Source organism: Rana temporaria, chromosome 3 (genome assembly GCF_905171775.1).
Source record: "Rana temporaria chromosome 3, aRanTem1.1, whole genome shotgun sequence".
In the NCBI taxonomy this organism is placed as follows: domain Eukaryota; kingdom Metazoa; phylum Chordata; class Amphibia; order Anura; family Ranidae; genus Rana; species Rana temporaria.
Window position 1 is genome coordinate 96964866 of NC_053491.1, and position 24136 is coordinate 96989001.

The 24136-nt window shown below is 41.6% G+C and overlaps 1 protein-coding gene across 6 annotated transcripts in view; it reads right to left on the reverse strand.

Annotated features, from left to right (window-relative positions):
- Positions 1 to 24136, reverse strand: part of PARP6 (poly(ADP-ribose) polymerase family member 6) — a 109195-nt gene that overhangs the window by 45094 nt on the left and 39965 nt on the right. For 5 of the 6 annotated variants that reach the window (XM_040343034.1, XM_040343033.1, XM_040343038.1 and 2 more), the window contains 6 exons: positions 19006 to 19100; positions 17146 to 17206; positions 13367 to 13457; positions 11744 to 11810; positions 11049 to 11198; positions 8686 to 8863 (listed from right to left, as the gene is read on the reverse strand). In XM_040343034.1, coding sequence (XP_040198968.1) covers positions 8686 to 8863; positions 11049 to 11198; positions 11744 to 11810; positions 13367 to 13457; positions 17146 to 17206; positions 19006 to 19100 — 642 coding nt within the window. The remainder of the gene's footprint in view (positions 1 to 8685; positions 8864 to 11048; positions 11199 to 11743; positions 11811 to 13366; positions 13458 to 17145; positions 17207 to 19005; positions 19101 to 24136) is intronic. The other variant, XM_040343039.1, reaches the window with a different exon arrangement.

Sequence of the window (24136 nt, forward strand, 5' to 3'; positions counted from 1 at the left end):
AGTATCTGCACTTATTCTTTGAGAAAATAAAAACACTGGGCCAGATTCAGATAGGTGAGCGGATCTTTAGATCCGCGTAACCCATCTGATTTACGTTACGCCGCCGCAAGTTTTTGAGGCAAGTACTTTATTCAGAAAGCACTTGCCTGTAAAGTTGCGGCGGCGTAGCGTAATTCCCCCGGCCGAATTCAAATTCGGTGGGTAGGGGGCGTGTAATATTTAAGTTAGGCGCGTCCCCGAGTCGAACGAACTGCGCATGCGCAGTCCGCAAAATTTCCCAGCGTGCATTGCTCCAAATGACGTCGCAAGGACGTCATTGGTTTCGACGTTAACGTAAATTACGTCCGGCCGTATTCGCGAACGACTTCCGCAAACAACGTAAAAATTTCAAAACTCGGCACGGGAACGACGGCCATACTTAACACAGGATACGCCGCACATACCCCTCATATAGCAGGGGTAACTTTCCTCCGGAAAAAGCCGAACGCAAACGACGTAAAAAAAATGCGCCAGGCGGTCGTTCGTTTCTGAATCGGCGCAACTCCTTATTTGCATATTCGACGCGTAAAAGATACGGAAGCGCCACCTAGCGGCCGGCCTGGAAATGCAGCCTAAGATCAGACGATGTAACACACCGTCTCTGAATCAGTCGCATAGATACGACCGGCCGGCCTTAGAGATAAGACGGTGTATCAGGAGATACGCCGTCGTATCTCCTATCTGAATCTGGCCCACAGGCTATAATAATAAATAAAAGAATAAAGAATGTTAAGTACCTAGAGTATTTGGCATCCAAGGTAGATCATGTTTACAATCCCCAATACTCATTGCAGCTATGCTAGAGCTCACCAATCAGCAGGAAGCATGAGCTTTGCTGATTGCAGTTATACCACTGCATCCACACAAAGGTCTTTTCATGCAGTATCCTAGTAAGTGTTGAGTTTTTTAAATCTATAATTGCTTTCTAAAGAAAAAAAAAGGGAATCATTTACTAAAACTTAAGAGTGCAAAATCTGGTGCAGCTCTGCAAGATTTTTTTTTTGGGGCAAAACTTTTTTGAGCCAGCTGAAGTTAGAAGCCGATTGGCTACCATGCACAGCTGCACAAGATTTTGTACTCTCCAGTTTTTGTAAATCCACCCCAACCTGTTAGGCCTCGTACACACGACCGAGAAACTCGTCGGAAAAGACACATCGTTTTCATCGACGAGTTCCTTGTTAGGCTTGTTGAGAAACCCGACAAGCTTTCTTTGCGTACACACAGTCAAGCCAAAATCTCCTCGTTCTCAAACGCGGTGACATACAACACATACAACGGCAGGGGAAGTTCGATTCCACTGGCACAACTCTTGGGGCTGCTTTTGCTAATTTCATGTGTTTGCGTGTTGAATAAAAGTTTGGTAAGAGACGATTTGCACTTTTCAGTCTGTTACAGCTTTAAAAATGTGTTATCTCCATTACAAATGCTACTTTTACCCCTGTCTCATACTTTAATCTGAGCAAGCGCGGGTTTCTTAGCATACAGACGTCCGAGTTTCTCGTCGAAAACCAGCCCGTCGAGGATCTCGATGAGCCAAATCAGACTCCCGTCGAGGAAATAGAGAACTTGCTCTCTTTTTGGCTCGTCGAGTTTCTCAACAGTTTCCTCGACGAAAATGTACACACGAGTTTCCTCTGCAAAAAAATATCTCCCAGCAAGGTTCTTGCTGGTTTTTGCCGAGAAACTCGGTCGTGTGTACGAGGCCTAAGGCCCAAATTCCACTTGAGCAATTTGTAGCTTGAAGCTCCAAAATGCTCAACATCCAAAATCCTATATATTTTAGTGGCGGCTGTTAACATGTGAGCGTTCAGATGCCTGTAGCTTTAAGCGTAATGCTCCAAAAGCTACATGAACTTCTTTTGAGACAGAATTGTACATTTTTGGCCCCACAGAATTCAATGGGAACACCTGAAAACATCTAAATCAAGGGTTTTTGCTGAGTTTTTCAGGCATTTTTTAAGCCTTCAAGGAGGACTAGTGTCTTCTCCCCAGTGTTTTTTATTGGCTAAAACAAAAATGCCTAAAGCCCAAATTCACGTGTAAAGCACTTGAAATAAACTTCTAAATGCTCTTATACCTGCAAAAACGCACAAAGAGAAAAATAAATAAATACGACTGAAAATTGCTCTGCTCAGGTGTGAATGCAGTTTAATAGCTAGATTCAGGTAGCTTTATGCCGGCGTATCAGTAGATACGCCGACGTAACTCTGAATCTACGCCGTCCTAAATTTAAGCGTATTCTGAAAACCAGATACGCTTAAATTAGGCTAAGATACGAGCGGCGTATCTTAGGGTGCAATATTTACGCTGGCCGCTAGGTGGCGCTTCCGTTGAGTTCAGGGTAGAATATGCAAATGACTAGATACGCAGATTTAGAAACGTACGTGCGCCCGGCGCATTTTTTTTAATGTCGTTTACGTATGTCTTTTTCCGGCGTAAAGTTAGTCGAACAAATAGCTGGCCTAGTCAATGTTAAGTATGGCCGTCGTTCCCGCGTCTAAATTTGAAAATTTTTCGTCGTTTGCGTAAGGCATCTGTGAATGGGGCTGGACGTAATTTACGTTCATATCGAAACCAATACGTCCTTGTGGCGTACTTTGGAGCAATGCACACCACCCATTTACATAAAACACGCCCCCCTCATCCTCATTTGAATTAGGCGCGCTTACGCCGGCCCCATTTACGATACGCCGCCGTAACTTAGGAGGCAAGTGCTTTGTGAATACAGCACTTGCCTCTCTGACTTACGGCGGCGTAGCGTAAATACGATACGCTACGCCGCCGTAAAAATGCGCGCATCTACCTGAATCCAGCTATAAGACTTTTTAAACCTTTTAATGCACCTGGATTATTTTTAGCGGATTTGACCAGAAAGTTCAATAGCCTTAGTTTCTACAGCAAGCTTACATACATACAGGGCTTATTTTGAATATAGAATTACATCCACCACTAGACCTTTGTATAATAACCCCCGGTCTTGCTATTTAAAGTTCATTATTTTCTCAATGACACATACATCAGCTGCTACAATGACCTTGTGTCCCCTGCTGCAAACAGATAAAATAACTGCCAATTACTTGCTCTCCCAGTATATTACCGAATTCTTGCAATCACTGTATATTCGCAATAATGTAAAATATAAAATTTGCTCTTTCAGTACTAAATATAAAAATAAAATAAAAATGTATATATTGTAGTGAATCCTTAAATGTCATGGTTGCATTTTTTTTTTTTTTTTTTTCTGGAAGCCGCGGGGAAAATAACAATAAAACGGTATGTACGACAAAAAAAATAACAGCATACTGTAGATGTCGGAAGTATGCTGGATGTAGTGGTATATAGATGTTTTTTAGGCCTTTTTTTTCATTATTTTTACCTAGTGATCCAGGCAGTAACACACTTTCTGTCTTTGGGTGTCTCCACCGTGGATGGAGGAGCAAGGAGACACATTTGGACAGCAGCATTGTCAGTTTGAGGAGAGGGTAATGTTAATGCACTAGCAGATTTACTGTAGCTGGACTTGCCTAACAAGTTAAAGCGGAGGTTCGCCCTAAAAAACATCTATATACCACTACATCCAGCATACTTCCGACATCTACAGTATGCTGTTATTTTTTTTGTCGTACATACCGTTTTATTGTTATTTTCCCCGCGGCTTCCAGGTTCTGGCTCCCGCGAGAGTGGGCGTTCCTATTCAGAGGTTAGATGATTGACTTCCCCTGGCGCATAAGGTGCGTCACAAGTTTTCCGTAAGTAGCTGAACTATATGGCGCATGCGCAGTCAGCTCTACACGGCGGGCGCAGGCGCCGTATAGAGCCGACTTACAGGTCAGCTACTTACAGAAAACTGGTGACGCGCCTTATGCGCCAGGGGAAGTTTTTCACCAGACGTCAATCATCTAACCTCGGAATAGGAACGCCCACTCCCGCGGGAGCCAGAACCCGGGGGGAAAATAACAATAAATCGGTATGTACAGCAAAAAAAAAACAGCATACTGTAGATGTCGGAAGTATGCTGGATGTAATGGTATATAATTGTTTTAGGGTGAACAACCGCTTTAAAGTCCAGCTAACACTTTATAAGCAGTTACTGCAACAGTTTTTTTTTTTCATTTTGGGATAACGGTTTGGCATAAATGAATAAAAGCTGCAAACACCCTGTCAGTATTAAATGGCTTGTCTTATCACTCTAATTGCTACTTTTGCTGAATCGCTTGGCCTGGTAAAGGAAGTTGAACTTACTGGCCAGATCACCAGGTTAAAAGAAAAGGAAGGAGGCGTGGAACCTTTGGCAATGATGTCATCCTGTTTGGCTGCAGATCTGAGCGGCGTGCGATTGTTATGTGTTTTGCTTGTCGCTACCTTAACTGGAGTTCTTGTGAGTACATGTCTTTTAATAAAGCAGCCTTTTGATCTCTGGTAATTTACTATAGTGTGCTTTATTCTCTCTTATACTTGGTGGCTTGCGACTGTTGCTGTGTTTGGTGGAGCAGTGAGCTGTCACCATACTGAGAAGGTTGCCACATAAGTAGGGACGTAGCCTCTAAAGCTCTTTTGGATTGGAGTGCCTAAGGGACTGAACTTGGTATAAACTGTCTGCAGTGGATCTGCAATTTTCTGTTATGACACTTGATGGACTTTTATTATGAAATTGATGTTTTAAATTCCTGCACCGATTCCACTTTAAAGGGATAGCTCATCCAAATTTGGGTATACCATCTGTCTTAGTGTTTTTGTATTCAAACACTGTTTAGTGTGCAGTTTTCCCTGCGTTTAAGTTTAACTGGTTAAGACCTGGACCAATAATATGCAGGTTAAGGACCCTGGCCCCTTTTTGCGGTTCGGCACTGCGTCGCTTTAAATGACAATTGCGCGGTCGTGCGACATGGCTTCCAAACAAAATTGGCGTTCTTTTTTCCCCACAAATAGAGCTTTCTTTTGGTGGTGTTTGATCACCTCTGCGGTTTTTATTTTTTGCACTATAAACAAAAATAGAGCGACAATTTTGAAAAAAATGCAATATTTTTAACTTTTTGCTATAATATATATCCCCAAAAAATATAAAGATATAAAATAAAAAAAAATTCCCTCAGTTTAGGCCGATACGTATTCTTCTACATATTTTTGGTAAAAAAAATCGCAATAAGCGTTTATTGATTGGTTTGCCCACAATTTATAGTGTTTACAATATAGGGGATAGTTTTTTTGCATTTTTATTAATAATTTTTTTTTTTACTACTAATGGCAGCAATTTTTTTCGTGACTGCGACATTATGGCGGACACATCGGACACGTTTGACACATTTTTGGGACCATTGTCATTTTCACAGCGAAAAGTGCTATCAAAATGCACTGATTACTGTGAAAATGACCATGGCAGTTAAGGGGTTAACCACTAGGGAGCGCTAAAGGGTTAAGTGTGACCTAATGTGTTTTTTAACTGTAGGGGGGCGTTCCTGGACGTGTGACGTCACTGATCGTCATTCCCTATGACAGGGAACAGACGATCAGTGACGAGCCACAGAGAAGAACGGGGAAGGTTTGTTTTTTCACTCACCTCTCCCCGTTCTTCAGCTCCTGTGACCCGTGGGCGCGGTCACGGAGCTTCAGACTGCGTCGCGAGCGCGCCGCCAGCGATGCGCTCTCGACCCACGGTTGGGCTCTAAAAGGGGAAGTACCTGTACGTCCATGTGCCCAGCCGTGCCATTCTGTCGACGTATATCGTCATGTGGCGGTCCTTAAGTGGTTAAAGCATTACTAAACCCACAACAGTCAAATCAGTCTGTATATGCGGTAAAGCATGCTTGTTATACTCACTGTAGAACCTAAGGGGTTAATCCTCTTCATTGTGTAAAAAGGCTGTTTGATCCTGGCTTCTCTGATCCTTCCCTCCTTCCACTGTCCCCTAATCATTTTCTGATAACACAGAGTCTATGGAGTCACTCTGCACATACTCAGTTTGGTGTGTATTGCTAGAGAGGTTTTTTTTTTTTCATGGGAGGGTGCATGGGATCAGCACAGGGCCAATCAGCATTGTCCAGACAAAGGGTAAGGAGTCCTGCAGTCACATAGGACAGTCAAAAAACTCTCCCCAAAAGCCTTAACCAATACTTGGCCAGACACTGATAAAAGTCACAAGCCTGCTCTAACTTCTGACGAGAAAAGGTATTTAGCTGTTTATATTTAGTAAAATAATTACATTTCCATGTAGTGTGGGAGACCAGATATAGTCAGGGCCATCTTTAGGATTGTTTGAACCCTGGGCATACATTTTCTTGGGTCCTCTCAAATCCAATTATCAACTATTTGTGGACAATGTGAGCTCAAGAGGCAGCTGCTTTGGGCCCCACAACAATGGCTGGGCCCGGGGGCAGCAGCCCCTTTTACTCTGTGTTAAAGACGGCCCTGGATATAGTGAATGCAGGGTCCTGGGTTTAGTAACACTTTCATTTTGATTTTTACATGAGAATTACACTAAGCGCAGAGGTATACTGTACACACAAATAAAATTAAATAAACAAATGCATCCACCACATCTAAGAAATGGGAAGCTGCAATATAATACAATTTGCTCTAGAGTTTAATGTTTGCCTGTCTTTAGTCAATATATGACCAGTGCATTTGCTTAATTTTGATTACCTCTCTGTTTGTTCACATTGCATTTTATCTGTGCTGTTTATCACATGGGTTTTATAAGGCTGTCTGTTAAAAAAAATATTGTAGGCTCCTTTTCAAGAGTTACTTCACTGTCTGTTCAGTGCTTTGTTTTATTGCATTCTACTACATTCACTATACTGTAGTTCAACTAAATATACGTTTTATTCATAGTGTAATGTGGAAAGCACAAGTATACCAGCCATTCACTTGGTAAATGAAAAAGTCTTTATTGGACATTCAAAAGAAGCAAACAAAAGAGCAGCTTTCTTCAATGATAAAAAGCAAATAGTCCACATACCTGGTGTAATCAAAACATTATAACAGCTCACCTGCAATATACTAGTCCCACACTAGGGTTCAGGGTTTCTGTCTGCTTCAGGACACAGAAAAACCAGCAGGAGCTCAACAAAACAGAGTCTCAGGCCTTGTACACACGAGAGGATATCCGCTGGAAACGGTACGCCGGACCGTTTCCAGCGGATAAATCCTCTGGTGGATTTGGATCTGATGGCTGTACACACCGTCAGATCGAAATCCGCGCAGAATACATCCGCGGTGACGTGTCGCGCCGTCGCCGCGACGATGACGCGGTGACGTGCGCGACGCTGGAAGGTAAATACTTCCACGCATGCGCCGAATCATTACGACGCATGCGAGGGAGGGGAGCGGACGGACTGATCCGGTGATTCTGTACAGACGACCGGATCAGTCCGCTGGACTGCATTCCAGCGGCTAGATTTCTTAGCATGCTAAGGAATTTTTATCTGCTGGGAATCCGTCGGCTGGATTTTTATCCGCCGGGAAATGTCCGCTCGGACGTACACACGACCGGATCTATCTGCTGGAACTGATCCGCGGAGGATCAATCCCAGCGGATAGATCCGGTCATCTGTACGAGGCCTCAGTCTCCAGATTATCCACAGTACCTCACAAACACATGCTGGCTCCTTTCTGCTATTTTTCAAGCCTCCCTTGCAGGTGGATAAACCCTTTCAGAAACAAAGTCCCTGTAATCAGGATTTTGAGGCTCTTTCCCACAAAAAGTCTCTTTTAGCCTAGGTTCACACTGCTGCGAATTCAAAATTGCGGTAAAATGCGCGATTTTACCGCGATTTCGGCCGCAAATTAATGTAAATCGCGGCCCGAAATCGCAAAAAGTAGTACAGGAACTCCTTTTTGAAATCGCAGATGCGGCGTCGCACTGATTAGGACAGTGCCATTGCCGACAATTGCCGCCGATTTGAGATGCGATTTGACATGTCAAATCGCATCTCAAATCGTTCCAAATCGTACCCAGTGTGAACCAGGGCTAAGTCTCCCAGTTCCAGTTCTCAAATGAGGATTTACCAATCCAGAGAGTACTGATATCGGTCCTCCCCTTGTCCAACTGGTCTACTCCAAAACCCATGAGCCTGCATGGGTGAGAACCCTCAAGTACTAAAACATGTCCCTTGAACTTTCTCTTAAAAAGGACCATAACCCAATTAGTGGGATCTCCAGTCCAGGAAGAATCCCTGTCATCCTGTATAGTAGTTATTGTAAAGTCTAAATTAAATTCTGGCATGAAGTTTACAATTCTTACATGGATGTTTTATAATTTATATGATGGTATTTAATATGCAGTTTTTCTAGATTTGCACTTTAGTGGCCTTTATTTGTATGCCTAGGTAGTTCAATTAGAATAAGTTACCAACAGAGAATTTTGTATTTTGCTAGTCCAAGCAAGACAAACAAACCTGTCCTGAAAAAAGAACAAGGAAGCAGCTACTGTGCAGCAATACTAAGCAGCGAGCACGGCCTGTGTGTGTAATGAGCAAGTATGGCTTTTTCCACATATAGAAACAAGTTATTTAACACTTCAACAAGTTTGCATCCAGATTATTTTTGCATACATGTCTACAAATATTTTAAATAATATAACGTCTTATCAAGGTACTATTTTTTGGTATTTCCTGTCTGCAAATAGATGGATGAAAAACTGTGCCTCACCTGTGTTGTGGTATGACTGCTATATAGCTCAGACTTAGGGTTTCTTAGAGTGCAGGACACTGATCTGTTCATGAGACGGGGACCACGGAGGTCTGTTCCTGCAAGACCACTTCTGAGATCTGATCCTGTGAGACTACTCCGCACAGCAGAGTCCTGAACTCCGGGGAAACTGGGAGACCTGTAATACAGTGAATCAGGGGTGATATCTACATTTATCAAATAAATCTCATATGAATACTGAACTGTCCAGAGCATCCTAAAACATCTGATATCTATAAAGTACCTACATGGATTAATTCTGTTGAGTTACATTCCTTAAAGTTTATCACTAGCCAATTTTATTTAGGTAGGGAGCAGTTTGAACCACTGTCAGTTTTATATTGTTACTCCAACCATCTGAAATATTTATCCTCTCTATTTGTCCTAGTGGTCATGGTTACTGGGATAGAAAGTGATGTGGGGTCCAACAATTGCCACCAAAACAGGACGTAAGCGTATATATTTGTGAGCACTTATTGCAGGTACAACTGTCTAAGAGGAAATTTTCCCTCACTTGGAGACATTTTATTTTGTGTCTCATTTTGGAAATCTTCCAAATGAGATACAAGGCTAAAGTTTTTTTTTTAACAGTTGTCTACTTTATTCAAAACTAAAGAAAAAGGTTTTTGCTCTGGATACACTTTAACCTCCCCAGCCGTATGATTATTTCCGGTTTTAGGTGCTGAAAGTGGCACCATTATTTGCAAGGAAATTTGGCGTTTTATATTGTAGGCCTGTAATTCTTAGGAATAACTCACTTAAATCTGACCAAACAGGAGTCTAGTAGGCATCCCGGGTATGACATTTTTTTTAAAACAAAATTATAAATTATAATATAATAAATAATTATAAATAATTCTAACAAATAATATAATTATAATAAAAACTATTCAATAATGTAATCAACTCAAAATCACAGAAATTTGCTCAGTTGCAGAATTGTCGCTGTCATTACTTTTATTTTTTTATGACGAATTTCCCCACAAATCGCTATCGCACAATTCTGCAAGTGATTATAATTTATTATCGCTGTTTTCTAGCTGCTCTAAAACCATTTTTGACATAAAAGGACACTTTTGGTTGCTATGGACAATCTACAGTTTGCAGGCAGAAAGAACCGTTTTTATTATATAAAAGTGCATGTAGGGCACTGGGCAGACCACTAGGGACAAGGGAGGTGTGTATTTTTTACATACAGTACTGTAATCTATAAGATTACAGTATACTGTATTTAAGGTGTTTGTTTACCTTTTTGAATTTGGCGCTGTTCTCTGCTCCCGTGTGTCGTAACGTCGCAGGGAACGGAGATCGACGGCACACAGAGGCACTGTGTGAATCGAGCGAGCACCCGCTCCCTCACACAGCGCGGTGGCATCGCTGGATCCAGGGACAAGGTAAGTAAACCCTGCCTATGGATGCTGCGAGGCGAGCCCAAGTCTGACTCTGGGTTACCGATCGCAGCACAAAAATGTAACCCTGAGTCAGACTCGGGAATACCGCCAGGGGGGTTAATGATAATACATTAGGTAGAGTTTGTATAATGTCCAGGGCTCACATCAAGGAATTGGCTCAATCAATATTCATGGTACTTTTCTCTTAACCCTGAGGCCGCGTACACACGATAAATCCATCCGATGAGAACGGTCGGAAGGACCGTTGTCATCGGTTAACCGATGAAGCTGACTGATGGTTTGATGCGCCTACACACCATCGGTTAATTAACCGATTGTGTCAGAACGCGGTGACATAAAACACAACGACGTGCTGAAAAAAATTAAGTTCAATGCTTCCAAGCATGCGTTGACTTGATTCTGAGCATGCGAGGGTTTTTAACCGATGCTTTTGCATACTAACGATCGGTTTTGACCTATCGGTTAGGCGTCCATCGGTTAAATTTTAAAGCAAGTTCTACATTTTTTGACCGAAGGATAACTGACCGATGGGGCCCACACACGATCGGTTTGGACCGATGAAAACGGACCTTAATTCCTTCTTTTTTATCGGTTTTGACCGATCGTGTGTACGCGGCCTTACTCAGTTTTTTTAAGATATCCACAGATGGCAATTAAACTACAATGGCCCAGAAAAAAGTAAGGACAGCTGTTATGAAGCCTCTTACACACAAGTGGTGAATGGCTTAAGCTGGAGTTCATTCAAATCTGAATTCCAGACACACATTTGCAATAAATACTAGAAAATACAGAATATGTTTTACCCCCTAAGTCCTTGGAGTACAGATTTAAATTCATGGGGCAGTAACTCAGAAACAGCAGTGACTAAGAAAATGGGTATGAAAAGACATGGACAACTCTGAAGATGCTCACTTAGGGACTGGAGAGAAGATGCTCAACCCAGCTCGAAACCTTTTAATACTACCACTGACTCTAAGCCAACGTAGCCTTCTCTCCTGCTGTGAGCGCAAGACCTCATTACTGAGATACCGCCACTGGTGAGACGAGAAGAGGGACAAGATCCTGAGGAAACAGAAAAAGGGGATAGAGAAGAAAATAAAGAAGTGGGAGGAGGACAGAGAGTGTACTGTTAGAAAAATAAAAGGAGACAGCGTAATAATGTTATCCAGGACTAAAAGAATATGTTGACTCAGTAAAGGTTGGATTAAGGTAAAAGAAAAGTTCCAAAAATGATTAAAGAAAAGGCTCCAAGATAGGTAAAAGCTGTGGGGGGGGGGGGGGGGGGTAATTTGGAAAATGGAAAAAACATAGCATGCAGCAACATGAAAGAAAATAGAAAATGGGCACAATATATAACATGGGAGGAAATTATATTTTGTATATAGTACATTATTATTATATTGTATTAATAATTTAACTATTCAAGGCCCTGAATATACATTCTAGGGAAGGCTAAAAATAAAAGCAAGCATCTAACTGGAGCTGAAGGCAGCACCGCCACCACTTGCCTCCAGCATTTAAACATGTAGTTTAACATCAGAAAACTAAAGATCAATTCTGATTTCGTCTATATGGAATCTCCTATAAATATTCTTCATCAAACTTACTTCTTTAGCTGTATTCCCAGTCCAAAGTCTTCTCTGTTTGATGGCTGAAAGACATCAATGGTAGGCTCTACAACAAAAGAGAATGCAAGATATTGAGCATTTGATTATTATCTTTATTTAGAATGATTGACCTATTCCAGCAGTCATGACACCAATCAATAAACATGTTTTCATCATTACAAAATACATATTTGAACATCCTGATAACATTGTCTTCTCTGCATTTATATACTTGGATCCACGTGGAGAAGGCAAGAACTATCTCATGAAAGGGTACTAAATAATGCAAGTTATATGCTTTCTTGGTTCCTTATTTGATATAAAGCTGTATGTTTTAGGTTTTAAATGGTATATTATTATTATTATACAGGATTTATATAGTGCCAACAGTTTGCGCAGCGCTTTACAACAACAGGGAAGACAGTACAGTTACAATACAATTCAATACAGGAGGGATCAGAGGGCCCTGCTTGTTAGAGCTTACAATCTAGAAGGGAGGGTCAAAGGGTAGTAGATGTGGGGGGTGATCAGATGCACAAAATTAAAATACAGTTGTTAGATGTGGGTAGGATAGGCTTCTCTAAAGAGGAGGGTTTTGAGGGATCCTTTAAAAGCTAATAAAGAAGGAGATAGATGGACAGATTGGGGTAAGGAGTTCCATAGGCTAGGAGAGGCTCTGGAAAAGTCCTGTAGATGAGCATGGGAGGAGGTGATGGGAGAGCTAGAGAGCAGGAGGTCTTGAGTTGAATGAAGAGAACGATTAGGTTGGTATTTAGAGACTAGGGCCCAGATTCTCATACATTTACGTTGCTCCTGGGCAGCGTAACGTATGTGATTTACGTTACACCGCCGCAGGTTTACAGGTTTACAGCCTGATTCTCAGAACACTTACCTGTAAACTTGCGGCGGTGTATCGTTAAATCGCTCGGCGCAAGCCCGCCCAATTCAAATGGGGCGGGCACCATTTAAATTAGGCGCGCTCCCGTCCCGAGCGTACTGCACATGCTCCGTCGGGTAAATTACCCGACGTGCATTGCGCTAAATGACGTCGCCCCGACGTCATTTGCTTAGACGCTTACGTAAATGGCGTCCAGCTCCATTCACGGACGTCTTACGCAAACAATGTAATTTTTTTTAAATTCGACGCGGGAACGACGGCCATACTTAACATTGGTTGCCCCTCCTAATAGCAGGGGCAACCTTACGCGTCGCGTACGCTACGGAAACTACGTAAATTCTCAGCGTCGACCGCGCGTATGTTCGGGAATCTCGCATAATTACCTCATTTGCATAGACGACGGGGAAAACGACGATGCGACACCTAGCGGCGGGAAAAAAAATTGCTTTTGAGATCTGACAGCGTAACAGCCTTACGCCTGGCAGATCTAATGGGTATCTATGCGTAACTGATTCTAAGAATCAGTCGCATAGATACCCGGGGCCAGATGAGGAGTTACGACGGCGCAAATGGTGTTGCGCCGTCGTAACGCCTTTGAGAATCTGGGCCTTGGCTATACATGCTGAATGCATAGGTTAATATTTTCTAACACTGTAAAAAAATGTAGAGATAGAGCAAAAGAAATGATACAATGTAGAGATCAGCGTGTGACAGACAGCACTTACCAGGACCATCCAGATACTGAGAAAGTGAAAAACGCAAGCGAAGTACTATAGGTTCTGTGCGAATTACTTTCCATGCAGTGGCTACCTCTTCCTACAGGCAAAAGAAAGGAAAGGATTGTAATTAAGTTAAGAAAAATAAGCAACTATATAGTAAGTGATCAAAAAAAAGAATTAACAGTTATTATTTTATATCAAATTTTAAAGGTTTTCCCCATGTGTGCATCTTTCCATTAAGCCCCATACACATGGGTCAAATATTGTGTGGTATCGGACAGTTTAATAGAAACCGGCCAACATTCGGTCCACGTGTACAGCAGCCGGTCCGACAGAAGCTGGCCGAACATCCGGCTATTGTCAAAGGGGCATGACCGAAAAAGGGCTGCCGATCATTATCTGATTAGCGCTCTCAGGCAATGGCTGAAAGCGCTGACTGGTGTGTTCTGGGGGAGGGGCTGTGCCCCTGTCAGAACACAATAGCTCAGTGGGGAGATCGCTGTACTAACATTGGATTGTTAGTACATGGTCACCTCCCAAGCTCTTTCGTTTTTTTTCTTTCAGCCCTTTTTGAAACCTATTAGAGCCTCTGGCTCTAATCACGTGCTTAAGAAAAAACACCCCCCCCCCCATTGGAATTTATGGTCCGGCGTCCCTGTATGTACACCGGGGGCCAGACGCATAGATAGGGTGGGTGGCGCCCATGTGCCCCTAGTGGACAGGTCGCCACTGTCTGAATCGCAACCACAACACTACCTGTATGGCCTTTGCATGTTCTCCATGTGGGTTTCCTTCAGGAATGCCAATTTCTGCCCACATTCAAAAGACATATTAATTGGTAATCGGCTCCTACTGTTTAACTTGGCCCTAGTATACAGTATCTCACAAAAGTGAGTACACCCTCACATTTTTGAAAATATTTTATTATATCTCTTCATGTGACAACACTGTAGAAATGACACTTTGCTACAAGTAGTGAAAAAGTAGTAAGTCTACAGCTTGTATAACAGTGTAAATTTGCTGTCCCCTCAAAATAACTCAACACACAGCCATTAATGTCTAAACCGCTGGCAACAAAAGTGAGTACACACCAAATTGGGCCCAATTAGCCATTTTCCCTCCCCGGTGTCAAGTGACTCATTAGTGTTACAAGGTCTAAAATATGAATAAATTTGGTGTTATCGCTCTCACTCTCTCATACTGGTCACTGGAAGTTCAGCATGGCACCTCATGGAATAACTTTCTGAGGATCATAAAAAAAGAATTGTTGCTCTACATAAAGATGGGCTAGGCTATAAAAAGAACAGGACAGGTTCCACTCAGAACAGGCCTTGCCATGGTCGACCAAAGATGTTGAGTGCTCGAGCTCAGTGTCATACCCAGAGGTTGTCTTTGGGAAAAAGACATATGAGTGCTGCCAGCATTGCTGCAGAGATTGAAGGGGTGGGGGGCAGGGCAGCCTGTCCGTGCTCAGACCATACACCGCAAACTGCATCAAATTGGTCTGCATGGCTGTAGTCCCAGAAGGAAGCCTCTAAAGCCTTCTAAAGATGATGCACAAGAAAGCTTGTAAACAGTTTGCTGAAGACAAGCAGACTAAGGACATGGATTACTGGAACTATGTCCTGTGGTCTGATGAGACCAAGATAAACGTATTTGGTTCAGATGGTGTCAAGCGTGTGTGGAGGCAACCAGGTGAGGAGTATATAGACAAGTGTGTCTTGCCTGCAGTCAAAAATGGTGGCGGGAGTTTCATGGTTTGGATAAGGTTTGCATAAGTGCTGCCGGCACTGGGGAGCCATGAATGCCAACATGTACTGTGACATACTGAAGCAGAGCATGATCCCCTCCCTTCGGAGACTTGGCCGTAGGGCAGTATTCCAACATGATAACGACCCCAAACACACCTCCAAGACAACCACTGCCTTGCTAAAGAAGCTGAGGGTAAAGGTGATGGACTGGCCAAGCATGTCTCCATTCTTAAACCCTTTTGAACATTTGTGGGGCATCCTCAAACGGAAGGTGGAGGAGCGCAAAGACTGGAAGAGGACTCCAGTGGCAATCTGTGAATCTCTGTCAAACTCCCTGCCCAAGAGAGTTAAGGCAGTGCTGTAAAATAATGGTGGCCACACAAAATATTGACACTTTGGGCCCAATTTGGACATTTTCACGAGGCCTTGTACACACGATCAGTCCAAACTGATGAAAACGGACTGAAGTTCAGTTTTATCAGTCCAAACCTGGCGTGTGTATGCCCCATCGGACTTTGGTCCTTCAGACCAAAGTTTTAGAACTTGCTTTAAAATCGGACTGATGGACGCCTGAGCGATCGGTCAAAACCGATGGTTAGTACGCAAAAGCATGGGTTCAAAACCCGCGCATGCTCAGAATCAAGTCTGCTTGGAAGCATTGAACTTCGTTTTTTTCAGCACGTCGTCGTGTTTTACGTCACAGCGTTGGACTCGATCGGTTTTTGAACTGATGGTGTGTACGCACATCAGACCATCAGTCAGCTTCATCGGTGAACCGATGAAACGGAACTTCAGTCCGTTTTCATCAGTTTGGACTGATCGTGTGTACAGGGCCTTAGGGGTGTATTCACTTTTGTTGCCAGCGGTTTAGACATAATTGGCTGTGTGTTGAGTTATTTTGAGGGGACAATTTACACTGTTATACAAGTATACAAGCTGTACACTAACTACTTTACATTGTAGCAAAGTGTAATTTCTTCAGTGTTGTCACATGAAAATATATAATAAAATATTTACAAAAATGTGAGGGGTGTACTCACTTTTGTGAGATATTGTATATGTTGTATCTATACATGTGAGTTAGACTGTAAGCTCATTCAAGACAAGGACTGAAGTGAATGTACAATATACATAAAGCTCTGCAAAAATTATATATAAATACCTGTAATAAATACCGTATTTATCGGCGTATAACACGCACCCTAACTTTAAGGCCGCGTACACACGGTCGGACAAAACCGATGAGAATGGACCGATGCTCAGTTTCATCGGTCCAAACCGACGGTGTGTATAGCCCATCGGTCTGTTGTCCTTTGGTCCAAAATTTTAAAACATGCTTCAAAATCAAACCGATGGCCCGCTGCCCGATCGGTCCAAACCGATGGTTAGTACAGAAAGCATCAGTTCAAAACCCGCGTATTCTCAGAATCAAGTCGACGCATGCTTGGAAGCATTGAACTTCGTTTTATTCAGCACGTCGTGTGTTTGACGTCACCGTGTTCTAACCCGATCGGTTTTTGGAACGATGGTGTATTTTCAGGGTAAAAAAGTAAGTGTTATACGCCAATAAATACAGTAATAAAATAATATATGTATTTCACATTGTGGTTGGTGTTTAGCTTTAAGTAACCATTTTGGTCAAACCAAAAACTTACATCTCTAAATTGGTCGAACATTGTACCATATGTCAATGAATGAATAAATAAATAAATACAAGATCTTTAAATGGAAAGATTTTTATATCTTTAAGATTCAATATTATAGATATAGGTGGAACCTGTTGGGCAATGGGACCCCTTATATAATTGCCACAGTAGGTGTGTAGACTCAGGAACACAAAAACAGGGATCTTACTATCAGTCCCCAAAAAAGGGGCCAGGTGGTTTTACACTACAGCATCAGAAATGACAAATTAATAAATAACTGGTAAGATCTTTTATATATATACACATTTAGGAATGTGCAGTGAAATTACATGAAAACAGCAAGAAAAAGAAAAGGAGCAGAAAAATAATAAAATAAAGGGAGTCTTACATCCAGGAAACTAATGTTAATGTGCAGGTCGATGTCAGCATCATCAATGGTCCCATACTCCCTGGAAAAGGATAAATGATGAGAAGTAAAATAAAAGCATAATATCCAGCAAAGTTGTAAACTTGTAGAATTCAGTAATATGAAATTCCTATCAAAAGTTCTTATAAAAACAGCACTTATATTGTACAAACTATTGTTTTGTTCATAGCCCAACATGTTGTACTTAGTTTAATTAGTTTATGATGATGTTTAAATTAAAGTGTAACATCTAGAGTGTCGTCACTTATATATGAAGAAACCTAGCCTTGAAGACATTTTGGGTGGAGTAGGGCACAATTTTAACCATGTTTGGGTCTTCCTTTCGGTCCAGGGTCATTGTTGTATTGTTGTACTCCTTACCCTTAGCATTGCCATTTTACATAGTACTATGTCCCACTTTGTCCAAAAGTAACACAATCTATTTAGGGTGAAATGCCTCTTAAAAGCCTTGTTTGAACAGAAAATGGACACATCTATAAAGGGAGACAGCACACTACACAGCTTTGAATCAAGAGATGCACTCGCTCTTGCGATGCTGAGGGGTGAGCGCCCAGTGACTGCTGTGCCCTGGAAAAAAGCCAGGAAATAAATAGGAATGTAAACATTGACAGCATTTCGCCCAGGCTTTATGGGCAACAGAAAGGCCTAGAGGTATGGCATTTGCATTATTTTTTACAAAAGGCACAGTGTATTTTAAACTACTGGGGCCTCTTGTCTGCATGATCCAGTGTATGTTTAATGTGAACTTAGACTTTAAATCCAATGAGGAGCAGTGGCTATTAAGATTTATTTACCAAGTATTTTTATGGACCAACATGTATCAATTCTACTTTTTAATGTATCAAAGATAACGACATTCTTAATGAGCAGAGTTAAGATACAAAACATTTCCTGCAGTTGTTCAAGGTTTAGAACGCTCGATCACCACTCTGGAAGTAGCTTCTGTCATTGCGAATCTCCGTAAAGGGAAGAGCCCGGGCCCAGACGGGTTTTCAAATACTTCCTATATTAGACAGCGGCTCTGGCCATTCACCTGTTACCAGTGAGGCTTCAAAACCTGTTTAAAAAGGTCAATCCCTTAGGATATATTAATTAAAGTTTTGATCTTCCCTGGTTAAAAGCTGTCATATTGATACTGAGCTAAGGAACAGTGGCAAATTGAAAAAAGGGAGTGCTCAGATGGCACAAGTACCTTGAAATTTGCCGTCACTAGATGAAGTTTGCATTTGGGAAAAGGATATGAATATTGATTGATCAATTTGCTAAACTTCTTGAGATAACAGGTGTGACTGTAGGGCAATTCTTCTTTCCTTACTTTTTGTGGCACTGGACCTCCTGGTGGGTCTTGGAGATTATTTGGAACCAGGATAATTTTGAAAGGTGGTAATGTATTGAAAAAGGTCCTACAAAAGCTCCAGAAGAAGCCACGTCTGTGGTGAAACATGTAGAGGCGACCATTCTTTTGTATCGTGACCACTGGGCTGTTTTTAGCCTAATTTTATGAGTAGTTTTATGCTATCTATGTAATAAAATGTTCTATTTTTTGTAAATTTACCTTTGTATGCTTACACTCATTGTCAGGAATGCCTATGCCTATGGTCATTGGTATTGCTTTTTATATGTTGACTGCAATTCGGGCACTACGTAACTTTTGTTTGTACCTTTTATATACTGTATATATTGTATCTGTTGGGCCTTGGTTCATATTGTGTATTGTTCTAAAAAAATCATAATAACGGATTATATAAAAATAAAAAAAAGATACAAAACACATATGATAAATGGATGGGAAAAGGAAAGGGGTCAGTCAGCTTTACCTACCTTACAGATACTGCATTTTCACCATATATCTCCTTAACAGCTTCAATGTCTGCATCTAGCTGAGGGTGTCTGTACAGGTCAGCACAGCACGTGCCCTGTAGTTTAAGAAGGGTCTCATCACATTTCAAATAAAGTATAGTATTACAAAAGATTTAATACTGAGATAAAAATAAAAGGTCCTCATTATGACAATATTCCATGTTTTTTGTTTTACCCAGACCAGTTCTCTTTATTGCAGCCCATGACGGCAAGCTTTTTTGGTAAAGTGCATTAGGTAAGCAGACTTTAACAAGGATTTTATCCGTTTTCTTGTCCCTCTACTCCTACAAGTCCCTTCAAGCAAACCTTTGAGTTTACGAAAAAGTAGCAAAGTGATGCTTAGTGCAAAAGCAGAATTCTTCCAATGCCAATGCTTTGGATTTTCTGCAGAGCTTCCAGGAACCCCAGCAGACCAAGTCACTCTATAATATATACAGCAATCAGCTTTCATTGTGAAGGGCAGGGCTTATCAATATTATCACTTAAGATTCATACAATTTCACTCAAGACTCTTGGAATCGAATACTGTGTTAAAAGTGCATGACTCAAAAGGTGAAAGTTGGGTGATTCTTGGGTGAAACTGTAGAACTATATATATATATATATATATATATATATATATATATATATATATATATATATATATATATATATATATATACACACACACACACACACACAGGGTGGGCCATTTATATGGATACACCTTAATAAAATGGGAATGGTTGGTGATATTAACTTCCTGTTTGTGGCACATTAGTATATGTGAGGGGGGAAACTTTTCAAGATGGGTGGTGACCATGGCGGCCATTTTGAAGTCGGCCATTTTGAATCCAACTTTTGTTTTTTCAATAGGAAGAGGGTCATGTGACACATCAAACTTATTGGGAATTTCACAAGAAAAACAATGGTGTGATTGGTTTTAACGTAACTTTATTCTTTCATGAGTTATTTACAAGTTTCTGACCACTTATAAAATGTGTTCAATGTGCTCTCCAGTGACATGCGGCGAGTGCTACGCTGTGGGCTCTTGCTGAATGAAGCTAGGACAGCCACTGTTGTTTCTTCATTAGAACCCTTTCACACTGGATACGCCTATAGCGGAGCATTAAAATCGCAGTAAAATCGCGGGAGAAATAGCGGTGTTTTACCCCCTCACATATACTAATGTACCACAAACAGGAAGTTAATATCACCAACCATTCCCATTTTATTAAGGCGTATCCATATAAATGGCCCACCCTGTATATGTGAGATACAGCAAGGAACCTGCAGTGGGGGTATTACATTGTACAGTGGAACCTCGGATTACGAGCATTATCCGTTCAGGGACAATGCTCGTAATCCAAAGTACTCACATATCAAAGCGAGTTTCCCCATTAAAGTCAATGGAAACGAAAATAATTTGTTCCGCATTGACTTCAATGGCATGCAATACCGAATGCGGCCAGAGACGGGGGGGCGACGGGGAGCCTAGGAAACGGCCGAAAAGGCCCGAGGACACCTCGGCTGACCTCGGCAAACCTTGAAAAGACTTTGTTCCCGAGATTTGCCGTAGTCAGCCGAGCTGTCCTCGGGCCTTTCCGTGCATTTCCGAACGGCTTTGATCGGTTCTGCTCAGCTCCGGGGCCCCCCCACCTCAGGCCAAACGCGGTACTGCACACCGCTTTAGCTTGAATCGTGCTCGCAAACTGAGTTACGATTTTTAAAAATACAGTGCTCGTATTGCGAAATGCTCGTTAACCTGCGTTACTCGCAATCCGAGGTTCCCCTGTATATGGTGGGTATAGAAAATAATCACCCCTGTTTAAAATTATCACATTTCATTGCTTTGCAGTCTGAAATTAAGACAATCACAGTTTTTCTTTTATCCAGCTGTATTTACTCTGTGCAACTTATAACGTCCAAGTGAAAGATATAACACCAAAAATGTCAGAAAATTGTAAAAACAAATAAAAAAACAGAATCTCTGAGTTAGAAAAAGGACCACCCCTCCTCAAAATGACTTGTAAACACACAAAGCCATTTGACTTTCAACTGTGATCATTTTTATTATCTCAGCATGAAAAGTGCTTTACTGGTGCATTTCCTGGTAGTGCAACCGAAGCAAACAATCAACTATGCGTGGCAAGGCACTGCCAAGAGATCTCTGGGTTTTATTAATGCTTAGAAGCACAGTGAAGTCTGATATTAAAAAGTGGAAGGTATTTGGTACAGAGACCCTCAACTGAATCAGGGCATCGCTCCAAACTGGATGAAAAAGCCAGAAGGTAACTGGTCAGAGAGGCTACCAAGAGGCCTATAGCAACTCTAAAGCAGTTGCACGCATTTATGACAAAGAGTGGTCATTGTGTGCATGAGACAACAATATCACAAATTCTTCACAAATGTGGCTTGTATGGGAGGGTTGCAAGAAAAACGCCACTACTCAAGAGAAGCCACGTGCAGGAACTACAATTCCCATCATGCCCAGTCATGTCTGTGAATGTCAGAGTTTTACAATGCCTCATGGGATGTGTAGTTCCGCAACAGCTGGAGGGCCGTAGTTTGAGGATCCCTGCTGTAATATATAGTAGTAAGACCTCATCTGGAATATGCAGTTCAGTTTTGGGCCCCAGTTCTCAAAAAGGATATCAGAGAACTGGAGAAAGTGCAGAGAAGGGCAACCAAACTGATGAGAGGAATGGAGGAGCTCAGCTATGAGGAATGACTAGAAGAACTGAATTTATTCACTCTTGAGAAGAGAAGAATAAGGGGGGATATGATCAACATGTACAAATATATAAAGGGTCCATACAGTGAACTTGGTGTTGAGTTATTCACTTTACGGTCAACACTGAGGACAAGGGGGCACTCTTTACGTCTAGAGGAAAAGAGATTTCATCTCCAAATACGGAAAGGTTTCTTCACAGTAAGAGCTGTGAAAATGTGGAACAGACTCCCTCCAGACGTGGTTCTGGCCAGCTCAGTAGATTGCTTTAAGAAAGGCCTGGATACTTTCCTAAATGTACATAATATAACTGAGTACTAAGATTTGTAGGTAAAGTTGATCCAGGGTAAATCCGATTGCCTCTCGGGGGATCAGGAAGGAATTTTTTCCCCTGCTGTAGCAAATTGGATCATGCTCTGCTGGGGTTTTTTGCCTTCCTCTGGATCAACTGTGGGTATGGAGTTGGGTGTATGGGATTGTATTGTGTTTTTTATTTTGTTTGTTTATTTTTTTGTGGTTGAACTGGATGGACTTGTGTCTTTTTTCAACCTGACTAACTATGTAACTATGTAACTATCCGGTTATGGGGTTATTTTTTCTGCAGCAGGGACTGGAGCACTTGTCAGCATAGAAGAAAAATAGAAGGTGCAAAATACCATCAAATTATTGAGGAAAATCTGCTGCTCCCTGCTAGAAAGTTGTCAATGGGAAGAAAGTTTACCTTCCAACATGACAATGACCCAAAGCACACAGCAAAAATGACCACACAGTGGTTGGAGGAGAAAAGGGTAAATGTCCTTGCATGGCTTAGTCAGAGCACAAATTTAAACCCCTGAAAATCTGTGAAATTACTTTATTTTATCTGAACTTGAGCAATTCTGCAAAGAAGAGTGGGCAAATATTGCAAAGTCTAGATGTGCATAGTTAGTAGAGACAGATTCCAACAGACTGAAGGCTGTAATTAAAGCAAAAGGTGGTTAAATTTTTTTCTGATATGTTGGTGTTATATCTTTTACTTGGATGTTATAAGCTGCAAATGCAGCTGGATAAAACAAAAACAATGTCTGTCTTCATTTCAGGCTGCAAAGCAACCAAATGAGATTATTTTAACCACTTGCCGACTGTCCGACATCAATTGACAGTGGCTGAATGGCACTCCTGCGCAAATCGCCTTAGTTGTACGGCTGGCGATTTAAGGAGTATAGGGTGCGCGTGTGTGCTACGTGACGTAGGAGCCAATGCATGTGACCAGCGGCCGCGATGGCCGCTGGCTACTGGCGATTGCTCCTGAGAAGGACAGAACGGAGATCTGTCAATGTAAACAGACAGCTCTCTGTTCTGTCAGAGGTGAGGAGACCGATTTGTTGTTCCTACTGCTTAGAAACAACGATCAGTCTCCTCCCCCACACACTCCTACCCGCCCACAGTTAGAAAACACATTTAACCCCTTAATTGCTCCCTAGTGTTAACCCCTTCCCTGCCAGGGACATTTACACAGTAATCAGTGGTTATTTTTAGCTCTAATCGCTGTATAAGTGTCAATGGCCCCAAAATAGTGTCAAAAGTGTCCAATATGTCTGCCGCAATGTCAGAATCCAGATAAAAATTGCAGATCGCCATCATTACTAGTAAAAGAAAATAATAATAAAAATGCCCTTAATTGTAGATGCTATAACTTTTGCGCAAACCAGTCAATATACACTTATTGCGATTTTTTTTAACCAAAATTAATGTAGAAGAATACATATCGGCCTAAACTGAGGAAGAAATTATTTTTTTATAAATATTTTTTGGGGTATTTATTATAGCAAAAAGTAAAGAATATTGCTTTTTATTTTTTAAATTGTCTGTCTTTTTTTTGTTTATAACGCAAAAAATAAAAACCGCAGAGGTGATCAAATACCACCAAAAAAAAGCCCTATTTGTGGTAAAAAAAAAAAAGGACATCAATTTTGTTTGGCACAATTGTCAGTTAAAGCGACGCAGTGCCGTATGGCAAAAAATGGCCTGGTCAGGAAGTGGGTAAATCCTTACGGGGCTGAAGTGGTTAAAGGAGGGTGATTCTTTTCTATACCAATTGTATATCTAATGCCAAAACCTTCTTTTTTTTTAATTTAGAAAAAGTAGGGAACGTCATCTATATACTAGCATGTGCATTTCCCTTGCTGTTCTGGTGGCAACTCAAAATCCTGGTTTTCCCATCAGTCATGGTGTCAATAATCATATGAAAACAGGCTGAATCTTCCCAGTGGTGACACAGACAGTAATAAAAACCTGACAGGGGTTCTAACCCCTCGCCATGCCATCCATAATGCAAAAACACTTTTGCCTTTAGGTACGCTTTAACATTCCCCAGTAAATGTCCTGCAGAAAAATCGCAGG